Consider the following 22,102-nt stretch of genomic DNA (forward strand, 5'->3'; position numbering starts at 1 on the left):
GAGACCAAGAGCAAACTTAGATCAACCTAGAGCAGGGGTCGGCAACCCACGGCTCCGGAGCCGCATGAGGCTCTTTGGCCCTTCCGTTGCGGCTCCCTGAGTTCTCCGTCCACACGGCGTTTAAGCATCGTTTTCGAGATGATCTCCGTCCAGACTTAAATGCCTGAAAACGAATATCATGTGACTATTCACGTACACTGGGCATGCAGTGGGTGCCGGTCCTACTGGTTTTCAAACCTACTGGTTTCCTTCCGTGCGTGTGTTGTGTTTGCGTAACAGCAGCAGCTGTTTTCTGCCTCTGTTGCCAGATTCACACATTCACAAACATATTGCTGGAGATCTAAAAGCCACATCTCATATATATTGCGGGGATTACGATTGTATAAGTGAGCACTACATCACAGCCACGTATGAAGAAATACACTGAAGAAAATATATTTATGGAAAGATCGCATCAACCTGGATTCCAACTCTGTCGAGCAAAATAATAATATATTCTAAAACGGCCGCGCTACGCGATCCGACACTTGCATTCACATCACTATCCAGAGCCTTTCCCTGCCGGTGGCTGATCATGATCTGCAGACCACCGCCCTCTGTAAACTATCAATACATAAATCCAAAAACAGAAAAGTCACGGAGGAAAATAGAGTTTAATTCTGCGTGGACGTATTCATTTGCTTTCACTGCGAACGATGCTGGCTTACCTGTATGCTTGATATGTGGCGAGAAATTTGCAAACAACAAATAAATGTAATGTTGAAAGACGCTTCCAGAACAAGCACACAGCATGAAAGGTATCACGCTGGAGATGAGCGATGAAGAGCGATTCCTCAACTGCTGCTGCAAACTCTCCTCTTCATCAGAGTTTGATATTGTTATAACACGTAAAATAGCAATAAAATGTCAACAAGTGTCTTTATTCTTGTTCTATAATTTCATAAATGCTGGATAGTAAAGGTTGCTGACCCCTGACCTTGAGAGACCATGAGCGAACCTAGAGCAACCTAGAAAGACCTAGAGCAAACCTAGAGCAACCTAGAGTGACCATAGAGCGACCTAGAGACACCAAGAGCAAATCTAGAGCAACTTAGATTACCTTAGAGAGACCAAGAGCGAACCTAGAGCGACCTAGAGAGACCTAGAGCACCATAGAGAGACCTAGATCAACCTAGAGCGACCATAGAGTGACCTATAGACACCAAGAGCAAACCTAGAGAACCATAGAGAGACCTAGAGCAACCTAGAGAGACCACGAGTGAACCTAGAGCGACCTAGAGCGACCTAGAGCACCATAAAGAGACCAAGAGGAAACCTAGAGCACCATAGAGACCTAGAGCAACCTAGAGAGACCACAAGCGAACCTAGAGCGACCTAGAGACCTAGAGCACCATAGAGAGACCTAGAGCAACCTAGAGAGACCACGAGCGAACCTAGAGCAACCTAGTTTGAAGGGAAACTGACCAAGCGTCAGTATTTGATTTGAAACCGTGTTGGTTGTTGTTGGGAAAAATCTAAATGACTAATCATTATGCATTTCGGTCTACGGCCTGTGTCCTTGTCTGTGACACCAGGCTTCTTCAGCAGCTGTTTTGTCTATCAGGTATCAGCTGTCTCCTAAGAAGAACACTTACTTACACAGGGCTGATTTGCAACCATGACTTCCTGATTTCGATAAAAGTGACCTTTGTACTAGAACCAATTGTTACAGTGTCCAGATACGTAGCTGTATGAAGGCTATTCGTATGTGTATATCGGAGACTCTGACAGATCTCGGAGCAGCCTTGATCCATGTAGACTGTATGTGTTTCAACTCTAGAATCAAGAATAAATGTCCTGTGATTAATGATGTTTACCTCGGCTCGAGGGAATTTTTCTATCAGTTGTGTATTTTGGAAACTTTTAAAAAATAAAATCCTGTGAGGCTCATCAACTGGAATATAAATAAGTAATCATCTCTATAAAGTTTACATCTGAACCGTCTGTGGTCGGTGCTTAAAGGTGTTTGGATCAGGTCTGGCTGAGTGTCAGCCTCAATCACAGCGGACTGCTCATGACCCTAATCCACCGCAGACTGCAGCTGTGTCACGGTGCTACTGGACGTACACAACTGGTGGCCAGTTTGTCACGTCCACTTTAACTTGTTATCAGTCAGACAGTTAATTAATTAGCCAGTCAGGTGACCAGTTAACCAGTTAGCTACGCAGCCAGTCACTAGAGACATGACATCCAGTACACCAGCAGCAGATGTTGATTCATCTCACTTTGGTCTGGATGAATTTGAGTGTCGGGACCCTCGGCTGTGTTCCAGGACCGAAGGACAGGATGTGAGCCGGATCTGGACCGTATACGGCAGCCTGATTGTTGGACATGGTGTACCATGAGAGGTCCATCAGACCATCAGGTCATAGGACAGCTAACAGGATTCAGGTTGTTGTTGGTCCAAACCTTTCTGGTTTCCTGTAAGGCTTTTGTTAAACCTGTATGAAGATGGTCAGTGTGTTATTGACCCACAGCCGGACCAGAACCAGATCTCTGATTCCAGACTGATGAGACGAGTGAGCACTTCTTAAAGCCCTTCACTTGTTTTCTTAACTCACATTTTCTATTAAAACTCTCCAACCATGCCTCAGTTCTAGTTTAACTCAAACAAAAACAAACATTCACTGCACGTTTCAGATCAACCAAAACTGAACTAAAAGAATCCAGCAGACACAACAACTAATCCACTGTCCGCTGCAGCGTTTCCACGGCGGCCAACGGCATCTATTGGGGTGTAGTGTAGAGGTGTGTGGTCTATGTGCTGGTGGTCTCTGATCCTACCTGAGGTGTTCAGTCAGGGTCCAGCAGCATCCCTCAGACCTGCAGTGAAGAAGCTGTGAAGACCTGCAGAGATCTGAACCCTGTGGGAAGATTATGGAGGAACTCTGCTAACAGGATTACTGAGGAGCTGAAGGGCAGAGTGGGACAGAGGGAGCGGGATGGACAGATGGACGGACACGTGTAGTGTAGCTTAGCATAAAGCAGTGGGATGTTTCATTAGGTCCAAAGAAACGTTTAGCCTAGCTTAGCACAAAGCAGTGGGATGTTTCATTAGGTCCAAATAAACGTTTAGACTAGCTTAGCACAAAGCAGTGGGATGTTTCATTAGGTCCAAAGAAACGTTTAGCCTAGCTTAGCACAAAGCAGTGGGATGTTTCATTAGGTCCAAATAAACGTTTAGACTAGCTTAGCACAAAGCAGTGGGATGTTTCATTAGGTCCAAAGAAACGTTTAGACTAGCTTAGCACAAAGCAGTGGGATGTTTCATTAGGTCCAAAGAAACGTTTAGACTAGCTTAGCACAAAGCAGTGGGATGTTTCATTAGGTCCAAAGAAACGTTTATCCTAGCTTAGCACAAAGCAGTGGGATGTTTCATTAGGTCCAAAGAAACGTTTATCCTAGCTTAGCACAAAGCAGTAGGATGTTTCATTAGGTCCAAAGAAACGTTTATCCTAGCTTAGCATAAAGCAGTGGGATGTTTCATTAGGTCCACAGACATGTTTATCCTAGCTTAGCACAAAGCAGTGGGATGTTTCATTAGGTCCAAAGAAACGTTTATCCTAGCTTAGCACAAAGCAGTAGGATGTTTCATTAGCTCTGTGGACACGTTTATCCTAGCTTAGCACATAGCAGTGGGATGTTTCATTAGGTCCACAGACACGTTTATCCTAGCTTAGCACATAGCAGTGGGATGTTTCATTAGCTCTGTGGACACGTTTATCCTAGCTTAGCACATAGCAGTGGGATGTTTCATTAGGTCCACAGACACATTTAGCCGAGCTTAGCACAAAGCAGTGGGATGTTTCTTTATTATACGCAGCGATGCGTGCCTCCACTCGAGTGTCTTCAGTAGATCCAGTAATAATCCTTTAAATCATGTTTATTCACATTGTTTTTAGAACACTTTAGACTGTATTTATTCACATTGTTGTTTTTAGAACACTTTAAACTGTATTTATTCACATTGTTGTTTTTAGAACACTTTACACCGTATTTATTCACATTGTTGTTTTTAGAACACTTTACACCGTATTTATTCACATTGTTGTTTTTAGAACACTTTACACCGTATTTATTCACATTGTTGTTTTTAGAACACTTTAGACTGTATTTATTCACATTGTTGTTTTTAGAACACTTTACACTGTATTTATTCACATTGTTGTTTTTAGAACACTTTAGACTGTATTTATTCACATTGTTGTTTTTAGAACACTACACCGTATTTATTCACATTGTTGTTTTTAGAACACTTTAAACTGTATTTATTCACATTGTTGTTTTTAGAACACTTTACACTGTATTTATTCACATTGTTGTTTTTAGAACACTTTACACCGTATTTATTCACATTGTTGTTTTTAGAACACTTTACACCGTATTTATTCACATTGTTGTTTTTAGAACACTTTACACTGTATTTATTCACATTGTTGTTTTTAGAACACTTTACACTGTATTTATTCACATTGTTGTTTTTAGAACACTTTACACCGTATTTATTCACATTGTTGTTTTTAGAACACTTGAGACTGTATTTATTCACATTGTTGTTTTTAGAACACTTGAGACTGTATTTATTCACATTGTTGTTTTTAGTACACTTTACACTATTTATTCACATTGTTTTTTTAGAACACTTAAATGATTTCTTATTTTGATTCTGACATGAAGTTCTATCTCTTTGATGAAATGATGTCACAGCTTTAGACTGTGTTCGATCTCCTTCTGACTCTTCTGTACATTTGAACCTCTGCAGTGGTTTTGAAGGAACCTGGTTCTGGATCCTCTATGTTTGTTCGTGGCGCTTATGTCAGCAGCTCCAGGTTAATGCTGTTAACGTGGCCCTGAGGAGGATAAGCTGCTAACGAGTTTAAGTCCAGCGTCAGCGAAACAGAGGATTGGTGCTCCCTGATCCAGATCCCAGACCTGAGGACAGACCGGGTCTGAGACCAAACATGTTCTTTACTTCTGCTGATTAAGTTCATCAGACAAACACCTACTCATATGTCCTCCTTTCTTCTTCTGTCTCTTCTTCCTCATCACACCCGTTCCGTCTTCGTCCTCTTCCTCAGCCTCTTCCTCTCCTCACTGTTCTCCACTTTTCTATGAATCTTAAATGAGGATCTAAACCCCTCGTAGTTTTTTCCTGCAAGGATTCCAGAGCACTTTGAAATCTGCTTTTTCTTCATCGGGAGACTCTGGTTTGGTTTGATAGGTTGTGGTTCTGTCCAGGTGGATCAGACCGCCCTCCTGTGGACCAACAGTGTGTCGCAGCCTCCAGGTGAAAAAAAAGCAATCTTTTGGTATTTTTCAAGAGAACGAAGGTTAGAAGTTGTGGCCTAAACGACCTTTCAATATCTCCAGTTTAGGTGATTTATTTTATTTTAGAGAAGAAAGTGAATGAAAACAGAGAGAAAGAGAGAACAAAAGAAAGAAAGAACAAACTAGAGAGTGTCTAATAAATGTATAATAAGTGTATAATAAGTGTGTTTCCACATAGTCACGATAATAAACTCTGGTTGGGTCACACACAGGTACAGTCTGTGTTTCCATAGCAACCATGCCAACAGTGATCACACTTACATCAGACCTTTGTGAACCAATCAGCTTCAACGTTTACATCCAAAGGAAACAGTAAAACATGTTTGTTTCCGTCCACTGCTGTTGTATGAATATTAGTCTATGTAAATATTAAAGCACCACAGAAGAAGAAAATAGCTCCAGTATGAATGTCTTCATGTGAGGAAGGTTACAGACTCCTCATCGCTCCACACATCTCATGAACATCATGGTTTGTTCACTCAGTCTGGTTATTTACACCTCAGACATGCTTTTTACTCTTATTTTAACTTTCTTTTTTCAAATTTACAGATTTTCCAATATTTCATGAGCAAATGGAGAATGTTCATGAAATGATGGAACCGAGCAGCATAAGAGTGGAACTGATGGTGATCTGAGGATCTACCATCAATTACTTCTCTGGTTTCTACCTGAAACTGACTCAGGCTGTCTTCTCACCTTCTAGGTTTGCTCTGAACATCTGTCTGATTGTCTGTGATGGTTTGTTACCTGAGAAGTACATGTCAGGTGATTGGATGAACCTTCTGTCAATCAAACTCCTGACCCGTCCGGACACAAACACATCACTTAGACTGAGCAGATGTGTTTCTTTGGGATGATTCTCTGGTGGAAGGTGAGTTGTGTCCTGACATCACATCTCTAGTGATTCACAGCGTTAGTTCCAGTTCCTTACGTTAGTTCCAGCTGTCATTCATCTGGACTTCACCACGTTAGAAACATCTTCAGCTCTGTGTTCATCAGCAGGTTATGAAGGATGATCCAGTAAGAACTGTGGCAGTGCAGAGAAAAGAGGATTCTTGTTGTTACGGATGATCTAACTGGAGACACAAACCACCAGGAAACAAGGTTAAAGGCTGTTTATTTATCTGGGAAGTTATTGGATGGTGATTGCTTCTGATTTTTATGGTTCTACACAAAGAAAGAAAGAGATTACAACTTCTTGTTCAAATTATAAAGTCAGCCTTTAAATCATGCCAAAGATCTTCCATTACAGTTAACTTAAATATGGTCTATACAATATCATTATTGGCTCAACATTTACTTCATCATAATATAACAAACAAATTAGATCAAAGACGATCCGTTAATCATCTGAACTACATCATAATCCCAGGAATAGAAATAAAGTGCTACTTACATTGAGTCAGTAATTCAAAAGACAAACACTCATTCCAGGTGAAGGTGTTCGGAGACAAAGAGGAGGAAGTCCTCATCGAGGCCTCTGTTTATAAGGTAGGAGCTACTACCACAACCACCACTTGTGCCTCTTGTGGAGAGGAGGGCAAACAGCCCAATTATCATTATTATCAAGGTTTGACTATTAACCTGAACACTTCCTGTAGTGAATATTCTAACAGTCTGTTTCACACAGTATGAAATACCAAAGGTATTTATTATCTCTGCATGTGATTCAGACGCAGTGGCGGGCCGTGCGTTTCATACCTGGGCCTTCACTGCTGAAATACCACCTTATAACCACATGATGGCGCCACAGCTATGGTTATTATTAGTTTCTAGGGCTGAAACTATATAACGTTACATATTTGTATTACACCGTTCGTACGAGGCTTACAAACCGAGGAATACGTTTGAATTTGAACATTTGGAAAATGCAGAAGCTTAAATTGTAGGAAATATAATGTTTCCTGCGCTCACTAGGAGACAGCGGTCTGTGTGACCTCTGAACCGGAACAACAACAGCTGATGCCCCGCAAGTGTTCCGGGAGGCTAGGCTAACTAGCTTAACGGAAAAACAACAGCAGCAACATGCATTCTGCTACACACTCAAGAGCTATTCAGATATTAGATGTAAAAAAACAAACCAGTTGACTTACCAAATGCTGATCATTGTTGACAAAGAGTTTAATCCCAACTCACTAATCCGTTTCTCCTCCTTCAGCCGTTGAGTGTTAAAAAACAAAGCTAGGTAAAAAAATAATAATCTACACCAAGCAAAATGCAAAAAATATCATAATTTCATCCATATCTTTCAATATGAACTCTCACTACTCGACTAAGCCTCTGCTGTAAATTTCGTTTCAAAATAGTCACGTGCTCGCCCACTGACCAATCACAGCACAGAATCTCACTGCGGCGCTGCTGCTAATGCTGACGTAGCTGTAGGCCTGCAGGCCGCTCTGGCCCGTCTAAAAATCTCAAACTAAAGATCTGATTGGTTGAAGACTATGACGATCAACAACATCGTCCCCATTCACTTAAGCTGCACATGGATTCACTGGTGAGTCTGCAGGCCTGGGGCCTCTCTTCTACCTAGAGACACAGAGGTGAACTCTGATTGGATCAAAGCTCTACTTAAAACAAGCTGCACTGAAGCAGAGCAGCTGAGGAGCACAGTAGCTGTGCAATGAGAACATAAGATAATGGGACAAATATTTATATAAATTATGATACATGTAGTGTATTTAAGAAACATTATTAAATTATAAAATAGATATAACTTTGTGATTCTGTTTAGACCAGCAGAGAAGGCTTTGCAGGCCCTGACAGCCACCACTGTAGTGGTTCCTCCCTAAATCTGAAGCCATACTTCTGTCAGAGTTCTTCTGCAGCCTCGTCCTTTCTGCAGAAGAAGAAAAACAATTCAGGTCCCCGTAAAATGAAGAGTTACGGCACTGAAAACATGAAGATTCACATGTCAGGTCTTGAGAGGAGAAACAGAGAACAATAGAGCTTCCTCACCATCAACACTGAGTTTCCTCTGGAAGTCAAGAGTTATGCGTTATGTAACCGAGGAAAGAATGCAGAGACCAGCTGATCAGAGGTTCATATTAAACATATCATATTCTTAGTGAAAAAGCCCAACCACCACAACCACAAGGGGGGGGGGGCTAACTTAACCTTTACCATCCAGGGTCAAAGCCTGACCCCAACCATCTCACGAGAGTTGCACCAAGAGAGCGACTGTGAGTGTAGGAGTCACGTGACTAATGCAGAGAGTTCCTGATCCTGATCCTGGGGAGGACGTTCAGACAGGAAGTAGAGCGAGATACAGAAGCCTGACGTGTTCCAGTGTGTAGCTGAGGATCTGATACTGATCTGAGGGACCAATGCACAGACTATGTAAGGCTGATTCTCCACCAGCAGCTTCAACACTGAGCAGTCAGCTGTGTCTCTGACTTCCTGTTGTGAAGTTCATCAACAGTTGAGTCCAGCTTTAAATGTGAAGGTACAGAGTTTAAAAGAGACTAGCAGGAGGTGATTTAACTACTTATCTAGACAGTGGCTGATAAAGAGGGTGTGCTGGGGAGCAGTTTTATTGATCTGATCAAAGTCTTTAGGTCGCAGTAAGCCCCGCCCCCTCGTACAGCATCAGGTTAGTCTGCAGGTGAATCACTGCAGGACAAAGCTAACGCTAGCATGCTAATATCTGAAGAGTAAAGGGGGTGGTATTGATCAGTGAAGTTTAATAATGATTTCAAATCCAAAATACATCAACCAACCTGAAATGATTCAAAGTTCTAACGCTAACGTAACGCCAGTTAGCTTAGCATAGTGAGATATTTTCCTCAAACACAGCTTTGTATGCACACAGACTTTATCTTTCAGCCTCTCAGACGACGTTTGGAAGCTACGCTAGCGGAGGTAACAGGTATCCTAGCAACAGATTTACACACCAACTACAGTCTTTACTAGTTGAGTCATTTGTTAAGTTCCTGCATAGACACACAGTCTGTTCCTGAAGATCCAGAGCAGCAGCGTCTGAATGAACGGAGTCCTGCAATCAGCATCAACTCATCAACTACCAGCTCTGATTCAGAAACAGAGAGATTAAAGTGTTTCACACGTCCTCGTGTACGTTCATGGACTCCGGCCCAAACAACCAGGAAGCAGCAGGAAGCAGGCGAAGCTCAGGAGGAATTTATGACCGTTTGTTCAGAATGATGTGTAAAAGTTTTGTCCACTGAGTCATCCACTCAGACCGTGTGTGTGTGTGTGTGTGTGTGTGTGTGTGTGTGAGTGTGAGTGTGAGTGTGAGTGTGAGTGTGAGTGTGTGTGTGTGTGAGAGTGTGTGTGTGTGAGTGTGAGAGTGTGTGTGTGTGTGTGTGAGAGTGTGTGTGTGTGTGTGTGAGTGTGTGTGTGTGAGCTGCTATTTAAACACCACACCCTGTCCTGTCCTGGATCATAACGGAGCTGCTGCTGCTCGCTGCCTCACTGCTGCTGCTTCTGTTAAAGGTAAGAAAACAGAAAACACTCTCACAGCTTCACCAAGAGAACACGTATCTCCAACACAACACACAGCATTCAGGTGTTTTTGGTATTTTAACCTCGTCATTGAGTGTCAGTGAGTCGGTGGAGAATCAGAGCTCACGTCTCCTCAGAGACTCGTGTGATGTGATACGAGCGTCCGGCTGCAGTCTGCAGACCCTCTGTGGCCTCCTGTCATTACAGAGTATCACGTTCATGTCATATTCAGAGGGAGGATCAGAAACTAAACAGAAACAGCAGCAGTCCAACGTTCATCTGGACCGGCTGCTCCTGGTCCTGGTCCTGGTCCTGGAGGTCCTGAAAAAAGACACGAACAACAAAATGAAATCATTCATAAACATTCAGGAATCAGAGAAAAAGACTCACCACAGTCTGTTCTGAGTCTTTGTCTACACAGCTGGAGAGACTTAGAGACGAATGAGAGCCGCCTGACGAGACGGCTTCATGAGAACAACATGTTCTGTTTCAGTCTCTTTTACTTTCAGTGCTTAAAAACAAAGGAAAAGACTTCTGGGTTCATTTACCAGGACCAGGACCAGGACCAGGACCAGGAGCGTGTGACTCACTAGTAACAGAGCTCACATCCTTGAACCCACAATGCAACACTCTGTAGTTTAACACCAACATGCACGATAAGAACACAGTTGATGCTCTTCAACAAAACTCTACTTGTTTCTAGTTTCATCTAAATCTAAAATGTGAGATGATATAATAATATAATAATAATATAATAATAATATAATAATATTTGAGATGGTCGAGTTCCTTTAAACTGTTGCTAGGTAACGCTTTCACAAGTGTCAAAGGTCGAGAGAGCGTTCCAGTTCTTCTTAAATATATTAAATCACGATAACTTCACGGTTTATGGGTTCATAATTACGTAACACTTTACAGTGTGTGTGGTGTGTGTGTGTTACATAGCAGCCTCCATACGTCTTCAGATGTGTGTGTGTGTGTGTGTGTGTGTGTGTGCTTTGTGACCTCTCTTATCTGCTGCCCCACCCTCAGCACGTCCTGGTCCATAAATCAAACACACTCTCTGCTGGATTCTGTGTTCAGACTTTTGGAGAAACGTTGGTTCTCACGTCTCCATGAACCTCTGGTCGTCCTTTCATTCATTCACGAGTCTACTGACAGAACATTAATCGTTCACTATCAATTCTTCTGAGAACCAGCTGACTCACTTTTCAAACTCAAACATCTGCTGGTTGCAGCTTCTCAAAGAGTTTCCTGGTTCTATGAAAAGATAATTAAATACATTTGAAAGACATTCAGCAGCTTTTCTCTGGAGTCTCTCAGAGCAAACGAGTCGTTGATCGACCAGAAAAGAATCAGCAGAAGAATCCTCTTCATCCTCCTGTTCTTCAGTGAATCCTGAGAAAGAATTCATCACAAGAGAAGTGATGATGATGATGATGATGATGATGATGATGTCACAGAAGTGGTCTGTGTTTCCTCCCTGCAGGTCGACTCAACATGGCGATGGTGTCTGAGTTTCTGGGTCAGCTGACGCTGTCGTATGGAGCGGTGAGTCACACAGGAAACATATTTATATATATATATATATATATACTGTGTATATACACAGTATATATATATATATATATACTGTGTATATACACAGTATATATATATATATATATATTATATCAGGACACACATGTCCATGCTGTCATATCTTTACTGCCCTCGTAGAGCAGATAAAGGTGTGGTTTGTTCTCCGCCCACAGTTCACCTGATAACCTGAAGGCTGATCAATGAGTCACGTAGAATCACACAATGTGGTCGTTTGTGGAACAAAAGAAATGATGAAGAATAAAGAGAGAGAAAGTTCAAACAAACACAGGACCGAGGTCAACCAGCTCCTTTCCTAAGTCCACACCTGATCCTCACCTGATCCCAGTGTCCAGGTCCAAGTCTGTTCAGACCTGATCCCAGTGTCCAGGTCCAAGTCTGTTCAGACCTGATCCCAGTGTCCAGGTCCAAGTCTGTTCAGACCTGATCCCAGTGTCCAGGTCCAAGTCTGTTCAGACCTGATCCCAGTGTCCAGGTCCAAGTCTGTTATATCATGCAGAGGAAGCCCACTGAGTCCCTTCAATGTGGCCAAAGACAGGATCATGGCCTCACTGCTAGAAGAACGAGGTCATTAGTGACCCAGCGATCGGACCTCACTTCCTCTCGGGTGCATTCCCACCTGTACTGCCCCCCTGTGACTGGATCAGAGTCTCTTTGTTATCTGCTATTTAAAGGAAGTTTAGATGATGTCATGTCTCTGTCCTCGGTAGGAAGTGGAGCCTAAATTCCCCACCGTGGTGCCGGTACGAGACTTCGACCCGGCCAAAGACGCCGCCAGGATCGAGACGGCCATCAAGACTAAAGGTGAGAGAGTCTCTGCATATCTCAGATTTATGTAACGTTTACATCAGACTAGAGTCTGGATCGCTGGTCTTCAGAATACAAACAACATTCATCCAACAGAGCTGTGGGTTCAGTTCAGAACACACAGTTACTTCCTGTCAACCAGACACTAAAGGTTCAGATCATTGATTTCATCGTCTGTCGTCTAGGTCTCGAGGAATGAAGTCTCCTGTGTGTGCTGATGTCAAAGCTTCTCCTCTCTGTGTTCATATATATATATATATGTATATATATATAAATATATATAAATATGAACGCAGGCCTTCTTTTAACCCCTCACTGTCTACTATCTCAATGTAAAATATGTATCTTAACCGTGACGTCGTGAATTCCAAAGACTACTGCAGCCGTCAAAAGGCTGTTTACCGTTCTGTCTTTATCTGCTATAGAACATATATATATATATATATATATATATATATATGTATATCATCACAGTGGACTAGTGACAGTAAAGGTCCTTCTGTTCAGGGTTGAACTGGTTCCTTGGTCAAATGGCCCCTTTCGGCTTTAATGCATGTGTCATTGATTATTCTATATTCATATTTATATTAATGTACATTGAGTCAGTAGAAGTAAACCTACACATGATGGATATTTTGAGTTCAGTTTAATAGTTTCCATTATTAGATTGAATGTATTGAACCTCTTTTGAAGTTAAACCTGAATCCTGGTTGTGCAGGAGTAGACGAGCAGACCGTCATCGACATCCTGACCCGACGCAGCGGAGAGCAGCGGAGAGAGATCGCCTTCGAGTACGAACGCATCGCCAAGAAGGTTCGGACCTTTCTGCCTGAATCAGAACATGAAGACACAGCTGCTGCTTCTTTCTGCTTTAGTGTCACTTTGTGGTCACAGAGACGTTTGTGTCCCCGTTTCAGGATCTGATGACGGCCCTGAAGGGGGCGCTGTCCGGTCCTCTAGAGGCTCTGATGTTGGGTCTGATGAAGACCACCGCTCAGTACGACGCATCTGAGCTCAAAGCCTCCATGAAGGTCAGAGTCAGCAGAACTCAGTATACGAGTACAAGAGTACACAAGTACACAAGTACAGGAGGACAGTACTCAGTACTTTACTGCAGTAAAACTCACTCATGGTTCCATTTCTATCATCCAAATATTTCATTAAAAGTCAAACATGATGCACTGAACGAGTTACTGTGTAGAAAGTGTGAAAGCATTTGAAGGTAGCTAACAGTAAAATCAGATGCTAATCTACTTTGAGACATCAGTATTTAATGAAAAGCCGGTTTGCTTTGACCAATCAGATGTCTCTCAAAGAGCTTCTATCTGAGCTGCTGGTTGTGGTTTCAGGGACTGGGGACGGACGAGGAAACCCTGATCGAGATCGTCTGCTCCAGAAACAACAAAGAACTGGAGGAGATCAAGAAGGTTTACAAAGAGAGTACGTTTGGACAGAACCAGTAAATCTGAAATGAAGAAGTTAAGAATTAAAGTGGTTACAAAACATCAGCAACACTCTGTGTTTTTAGCTAAGTTGTATCATCAGCTACATACAAAGCTAGTTGGTCTGAGGCTAACAGTAGCTAACGCTCATATCTCTTTATTTGTCTCTGCAGTGTTTAAGAAGGAGGTGGACAAAGACGTAGCAGGAGACACATCGGGAGACTTTGCTAAACTGCTGCTGGCGCTGGTTCAGGTAGCTCAGACTAACGGTCCCTCGTCTTCATTATCTGTGTTTAAGGCTCTCAATGCTTCTCAATGCATCAAACATTTGATACAGAAGAGAATGTAAAATACTCTGGTACTGATTTCATCATACGTGGTACTAGTACTTCTACTGTACTAGTGTTTTTACAGTGTGGTATTAGCATGTATTTGTATATATATGGTATTCGCTCTAACAAACAGTTCTACTGAAGTTTCAACATTTTCAACAGTGACGTGATATTTTCTTGATTTACAGACAAAGAGAGACGAACCTTCTAATGTGGTGGACTATGAGAAGATTGACGAGGACGCCAGAGTGAGTCGACCCACCTGGATATTTAAAGGACCAACTTCAAAACTCCCAAACGACAGTAGAAGAGATTTTATAAAAAGCCCCAAATGCCACAATGCTGTGGAGCTTTTCTCCTGTAAACACTCAGTAATCAATAAATGATGCTCTGGGTACCGAGCGAGGACCGTTTGGGGTTCCAGCGAGACAGTTTAGCGAGGGGAGTGTCGTAGAATGCACTTTTCAGAAACAAATATAATGAATGCTACACACGTTATATACACACTTAACGAAGAGATTCTGGGTAACAATAACTTCAAAGCCATTTTACACACTGCAAACACAATTATACACAAACTACTATAATCAACTAGAAGATGTACCACAATATCACGTATTTGTCGCCATGACTCGGCGAACTACGCAGTCCGGACAAGGCTACGAACAAAAAGCTAACGGCTAACACGGCCGACCAATACATCAGAAAGCACGACAATTCGACACAGAATCCAGAGACATCTTCAGAATTTCTCTCCGTGAAACCGTTACAGAGATACAGCCAACAAGCACCACCGCCAATAATCATAAATGCTTCTCACCTTGAGCTGATTTTCTTGATGAGAACGGATAAATCCCCGCTTATTTCGATTCAAATATGGCTTCGACGGATATCCTGTGTGTTTCTCATCTGTTTCCTGAAGAAAGGGGGCCAGACAGGCTTGGGGGACCGGGGGGGTAGGGATTTCACTTTCGGCGTATCGGATTTTATGCTCGGCGACGCACGGTGCATTTCTTATTTTTACTGGCTAATGATTCTGTCAATCAACACCAGCTTATGCCCACCATTTTTTTTAGACTCTTACGCGTCGAACGAGGTGTCATACTCTGAAATCGACCAATCATAGGCTGAGAAAGTCTCACATAGACACACGCAGACTGCAGTTAGACGAGGATGGATCCATGGTTCACAGGCTCTGAGAGGATTCAGGCTGTCAACATGATGCCAAACTGCTGTATTTGGATAGATTGAACACTATTAGTGGTAAAACAAGTGAAATATATAGTTATATAGTATATAAAAGTACAATGGAACAGCTGGAACAGCTGGTTCCAAAATGACAATTTTGCTTGACCTCGTCTGACCTCTCTGTACTAAAACTTTTCTTTGCTTCACTTTATCAAAGCCACATTTTTTTTAGAAACTACTGACATGTGCTATGATTTGGGAGAGGTTTTAGGCTAGCCAGGGCCTCATTTCAAGAAAAAAACAACAATAAAAGTGCTTTTTCTTTCAGGCGAACCTGAAACTTTTCAATTTGAGCTGTGTGCCATCTTCATTTACTCTTAACCAGTAATATATACACTGATATTTACACATCTGAACACATCTCACAAGTGTTACCTTTATTAAAATATCAAAATTATTCAAATAGACCTTGCAGTTACAGAATTACAGTCTTTTTGGTATGGGTATGCAATTTTTGAGCAGAGGCCTAAAAATAGGGCTAGGTATTAAAGAGTTATGAGCCATCCATATATCAATAAAGCACAAGTGATCGGAAACGCTTCACTATTCTTTAAACCTCAGTACCGTGGAGTGATTTTGACCGTGATCTTTTTGTTATGTGTGAACCTCTTAGTGTCTGTATGAAGCCGGGGTGAACAGGAAGGGAACCGACGTGAACACCTGGATCTCCATCATGGCTCAGAGGAGCGTCCCTCACCTGCAGAAAGGTGAACTACACCTACAACACCACAGCACATTTAGATACAGATTCACCGCATTTTACCATCACCACATTTCATATTTATTTTATGTTTCATACCAATGTTTTTATGTGTAATATCAACGTTTTTATGTTTATGTTTAACACCAACGTTCTTATGTTTAATAACAACGTTCTTTATGTTTAACACCAACGTTAATATGTTTAACACCAACGTTAATATGTTTAATACCAACGTTCTTATGTTTAACACCAACGTTAATATGTTTAACACCAACGTTAATATGTTTAACACCAATGTTCTTATGTTTAACACCAACGTTAATATGTTTAACACCAACGTTAATATGTTTAATACCAACGTTCTTATGTTTAACACCAACGTTAATATGTTTAACACCAACGTTCTTTATGTTTAACACCAACGTTCTTATGTTTAACACCAACGTTCTTATGTTTAACACCAACGTTCTCTATGTTTAATACCAACGTTAATATGTTTAACACCAACGTTCTTTATGTTTAACACCAACGTTAATATGTTTAATACCAACGTTCTTTATGTTTAACACCAACGTTCTCTATGTTTAATACCAACGTTAATATGTTTAACACCAACGTTCTTTATGTTTAACACCAACGTTAATATGTTTAATACCAACGTTCTTTATGTTTAACACCAACGTTCTTTATGTTTAACACCAACGTTAATATGTTTAATACCAACGTTCTTATGTTTAACACCAACGTTCTTTATGTTTAATACCAACGTTCTTTATGTTTAACACCAACGTTCTTTATGTTTAACACCAACGTTCTTATGTTTAACACCAACGTTAATATGTTTAATACCAACGTTCTTATGTTTAACACCAACGTTCTTTATGTTTAATACCAACGTTCTTTATGTTTAACACCAACGTTCTTTATGTTTAACACCAACGTTAATATGTTTAATACCAACGTTCTTATGTTTAACACCAACGTTCTTTATGTTTAATACCAACGTTCTTTATGTTTAACACCAACGTTCTTTATGTTTAACACCAACGTTAATATGTTTAACACCAACGTTAATATGTTTAATACCAACGTTCTTATGTTTAATACCAACGTTCTTTATGTTTAACACCAACGTTCTTTATGTTTAACACCAACGTTCTTTATGTTTAACACCAACGTTCTTTATGTTTAACACCAACGTTCTTTATGTTTAACACCAACGTTAATATGTTTAACACCAACGTTAATATGTTTAATACCAACATTCTTATGTTTAATACCAACGTTCTTTATGTTTAACACCAACGTTCTTATGTTTAACACCAACGTTCTTTATGTTTAACACCAACATTCTTATGTTTAATACCAACGTTCTTATGTTTAACACCAACGTTAATATGTTTAACACCAACGTTAATATGTTTAATACCAACGTTCTTATGTTTAATACCAATGTTCTTTATGTTTAACACCAATGTTCTTATGTTTAACACCAACGTTCTTCATGTTTAACACCAACGTTCTTATGTTTAATACCAACGTTCTTATGTTTAACACCAACATTCTTATGTTTAATACCAACGTTCTTATGTTTAACACCAACGTTAATATGTTTAACACCAACGTTAATATGTTTAACACCAACGTTAATATGTTTAATACCAACGTTCTTATGTTTAATACCAATGTTCTTTATGTTTAACACCAACGTTCTTCATGTTTAACACCAACGTTCTTATGTTTAACACCAACATTCTTATGTTTAATACCAACGTTCTTATGTTTAACACCAACGTTCTTACGTTTAACCAGTGGCGGGCCGTAGATTTTATACCTGGGCCTTCAGTGCTGTTCTCCACTTCTAATAACCTCATTATGACGTCACAGCTACGGGTTATTATTTGTTTCGTGTAAAAGCCGCGTATTCACATAACACTGCAACATTTGACAAATGAAATAAAATGTGCAGATACATGAATACGAGCATGATGGGACGCTGCTTCATTAACGGACAATATAGTCCAAATCAATGTAACACAATGACAAACTCACAAGAGCAGTCGCATATATTCATATGACAACAAAGCAACAAATCAATCCAGCAGACCTGCAGCGGATCCACGCATTCCACCACACGAGCACGAGCCATTCAAATACTATTCATAAAAACGTCACGATAGACAAATGAACAGTAGAGGTAAACAAACGAAGTTCACTTACCAAATGCTGTCTATGCTGACAAAGAGTTTAATCCCAGTACATCAGTTCCAGTAAGAAGTCCAACCGGATCCGCCGCCGGTCGCTTGTCCGTCTTCCGCGGCCGGTCGGTGGTCCGTTTTCGACCGCGTTCGGTGGTCGTCTTCGGCCGTGGACCGGCGAAGGGCGGGCCGCGGTTGTGAGTTGTAGATCCACTCGAGTCTCTCCAAAAGTACCGACGCTCAGTTAAAATGAAACACATTCACAGCCATAACATGTGCAACGCTTCTGACGCTGCATACAAATCCTTCTCCTGGCTGGTCAGGGCTGCTAGCTGTGGGGTGTTTCTTACTGTCCAGTTTGTTCAGAAATGTCCTTCTTGAGAAAAGCGTTCCCAGTAACTCCGCCACTAAATCCGTTTCTCCTCCTTCCGCCATTTCATATTAAAAAAACAAAGCTAGGTAAAATGTCTTTCAAATATTTCCACTTGAACTCTGTCTGCTACAAAGCTCTGCTAGCAATCATGTTTCGCGGGCACATAGTCACGTGCCCGCCCACTGACCAATCACAGCACACTCTGCACCTTGCTGGCAGAGAGGCATCTGGACTCTGAGCTGACGTAACTAGGTCTGCAAACAGCTCTGGTGCGGCCATGAATCCCAAACTAAAGATCTGATTGGTTGAATCAACAATATCGTCCCCATTCAACTTAAACTGCACATGGCAGCACTGGTGAGTCTGCAGGCTGGGGCCTCTCTTCTACCTAGAGACACAGAGGTGAACTCTGATTGGATAAAAGCTCTACTTAAAACAAGCTGCACTGAAGCAGAGCAACTGAGGAGCACAGTAGCTGTGCAATGAGAAAATAAGATAATGGGAAAAATATTTTTATAAATTATAATACATATAAGAAAAAATTAAATGTATTTAAGAAAAAATATTAAATTATAAAATAGCTATAACTTTGTGATTCTGTTTAGGCCAGCAGAGAAGGCTTTGCAGGCCCTGACGGCCCGCCACTGCGTTTAACACCAACGTTAATATGTTTAATACCAACGTTAATATGTTTAATACCAACGTTCTTATGTTTAACACCAACGTTCTTATGTTTAATAAAAACGTTCTTATGTTTAATACTAACGTTCTTTATGTTTAACACCAACGTTCTTCATGTTTAATACCAACGTTCTTATGTTTAACACCAACGTTCTTATGTTTAATAAAAACGTTCTTATGTTTAATACTAACGTTCTTTATGTTTAACACCAACGTTCTTCATGTTTAACACCAACGTTCTTCATGTTTAACACCAACGTTCTTATGTTTAATACTAACGTTCTTCATGTTTAACACCAACGTTCTTCATGTTTAACACCAACGTTCTTCATGTTTAACACCAACGTTCTTATGTTTAATACTAACGTTCTTCATGTTTAACACCAACGTTCTTCATGTTTAACACCAACGTTCTTCATGTAATTCCAACATGTTTCTATTTGTAGCTACGTATGTTAATTGATAAAGTTAGAGAATGATTGTGGAAATGGTTAAAATAAATGAATATTCACAACACTGTGTGTGTTTTAAGTTTTTCATGTTGTCCCTTTTGATGTGCTTTTTGTCTCGACAGTGTTTGAGAGGTATAAGAGCTACAGTCCGTACGACATGAAGGAGAGCATCAGGAAGGAGGTGAAGGGAGATCTGGAGAAGTCCTTCCTCACTCTGGGTAACAGACACTACTACAGGACCAGGACTTATCCACTGTTGTCATAAAACAGTCAAAACACAGACAGAAAGTACTGAACGACTAATACATGAGACCATGACAATAAGTAAAACATCAAACAGGAGGCTGAGTCTTCACATGAGCCCAGAATCAAAGAGTGGAACAGTCCTCTGAAGAGGATGATGGTGATGAAACATTTAATATCCGTCTGTCTTCTCTTCACAGTGGAGTGCTTTGAAAACAGGCAGCTGTACTTCGCCAACAGACTCAATGAAGCCATGAAGGTACAGTTTCATCATTTTTCTTAAGTTTTATACTGATGAACAATTCTGAGGTACTTGTATTTTACTTGAGTATTTGCACTGCATCTCTTCACTGCACTACATTTATCTTTAGTGACTTGATACAAAAGGTTGAATTGAGTTGGTACGTTTTTAAGTGTAACATATTTTTCTACTGAAGTAAAATGTCTCTCAGTAATATTAACAATAAATACATCATTGTTTCTTCTGTCTATCTGCAGAGTAAAGGAGCAAAGGAGAAGGTGGTGACCAGGATCATGGTGTCTCGCTGTGAAGTCGACCTGATGAAGATCAGAACAGAGTTCAGGAAGCAGCACAAGAGATCTCTGTACCAGACCATTGCTGTGAGTATTTACATCAGCACTACACCATGAGACATTATTACTATTACTATTGTTCTGAATAATAGTATTATCATTATTATTAATACTATTATTGTTATTATCATTATCAGTATTATTAGTTATGGCTATGATTGTTAATAATAATAATAATCATTATTATTGTCTCTTCGTGGTCCAGGAGCACACTAAAGGAGACTACCAGAAGGCTCTGCTCAGTCTGTGTGGAGGAGACGACTGAGACCTCAACTCTGTGTGGACTCAGTTTCCCAGAAGGCCGCTGGGTTTATAATCAGATGACCGTAGTATTAGAGGCTTTTGGTGTTTTCCTCTAAATTAAACAGATCAGTGAAATAAAAACGTTCCACTGTTTGTGTGTTTGCTTGTGTTTGATGAGGGAACCAGCAGAGGGCAGCAGAGGCTCACTGTGTACCAGTACTGGACTCACCAGGTCACTGGAGGAGTATTTGTACACACAGTATTCAAAAACACCAAAGTGTGTTCTTTCTGTTCTCTCTCTTCTTCTACTCATGAACCAACTCATTAAGAAATGACTTTGGTTCCCGGAGAAAAGACTCAGAAGTGAGTTTTTTCTCCTCCAGTTTGAAGACATTGATTAAACGTTTACATTTAGAACATATTTCACCCGGATTTGCACTAGTGAATATTTTCATCCTCTACATTGTGATAATAATAGTATATCATCATTTCAGAGGCCAATATTACAAATCTGGTCTAAACGTTTAATCAACGTCTTGAAATAGTCGCTGAAAAGTTTGACTTTTGAACGTCTTTTAACCTTCACTGTATTTTAAACATGTGTAGTCATAGTAACACATTAACAGTCTCCACACAGGACAAAGAAGACCATGTGACCCAGGAAACAATGTGTATCTATGAAACAAATATAACGTGAACAATGTTGTTTAAATACGGCTACAATGAAATAGAGAACACACGAGTGTTATTGATCCCCTCTTCTTCTTTAAATGTCGTTGACCCTCTTATTGTTTGTACATCACTTTGTTTTACTCACTTCCTCCTCATCCCGACTGTATTCAGCCCAGGAGGCAACTTCTAGTTCTGTAAAGAGAAGTCAGAGCTTCATGTGTTAAAGCTGCATTCTCTCTAGTGTCCACCAGGGGGCGACTCCTCTGGTTGTATAGAAGTCTATGAGAAAATGACTCTACTTCTCTCTTGATTTATTACCTCAGTAAACATTGTAAACATGAGTTTATGGTCTCAATCTCTAGTTTCAAGTCTTCTTCAATACAGCATGATGTTCATTTAGTAAATGATGGTCCATTTAGAGTCAAACAGACCATAAAGCAGGGGATGCTTTAGGGGCGGGGCTACACAGTGATTGACAGGTCTCTACCAGAGACGTATACGGCGTCTCTACGTCACTCCTCCTCAGTCCAGATATGCTCACTTCCTGTTTATTGGTTGCAAAAAATCCAAGATTGGGACGGCGAGATGCCGAACTCAAACCAACGAGAGACGTCACCATGACGACATCCTCTTCTGATATCCAGTCTGTGAATAAACGTGTAATAACCTTCTTCTGCACAGTCTGTG

General features: G+C 40.8%; 1 protein-coding gene across 1 annotated transcript; it reads left to right on the forward strand.

The window, feature by feature from the left end:
• Positions 1-9,724: 9,724 nt before the first annotated feature.
• Positions 9,725-20,896, forward strand: LOC306710904 (annexin A2-B-like). Its single transcript, XM_079179635.1, has 13 exons — positions 9,725-9,819; positions 11,318-11,379; positions 12,138-12,231; positions 12,953-13,047; positions 13,152-13,265; positions 13,584-13,674; positions 13,850-13,929; positions 14,197-14,256; positions 15,870-15,963; positions 19,786-19,881; positions 20,107-20,165; positions 20,405-20,527; positions 20,706-20,896. Exons 2-13 carry the CDS (start codon positions 11,329-11,331, stop codon positions 20,763-20,765), a joined length of 1,017 nt encoding a protein of 338 aa, XP_079035761.1. The 5' UTR covers positions 9,725-9,819; positions 11,318-11,328; the 3' UTR covers positions 20,766-20,896.
• The last annotated feature ends 1,206 nt before the right edge of the window (positions 20,897-22,102 follow it).

The sequence above is a fragment of the Pholis gunnellus genome (genome assembly GCF_910591455.1).
Source record: "Pholis gunnellus genome assembly, chromosome: 1".
NCBI classification, from domain to species: Eukaryota; Metazoa; Chordata; class Actinopteri; order Perciformes; family Pholidae; genus Pholis; species Pholis gunnellus.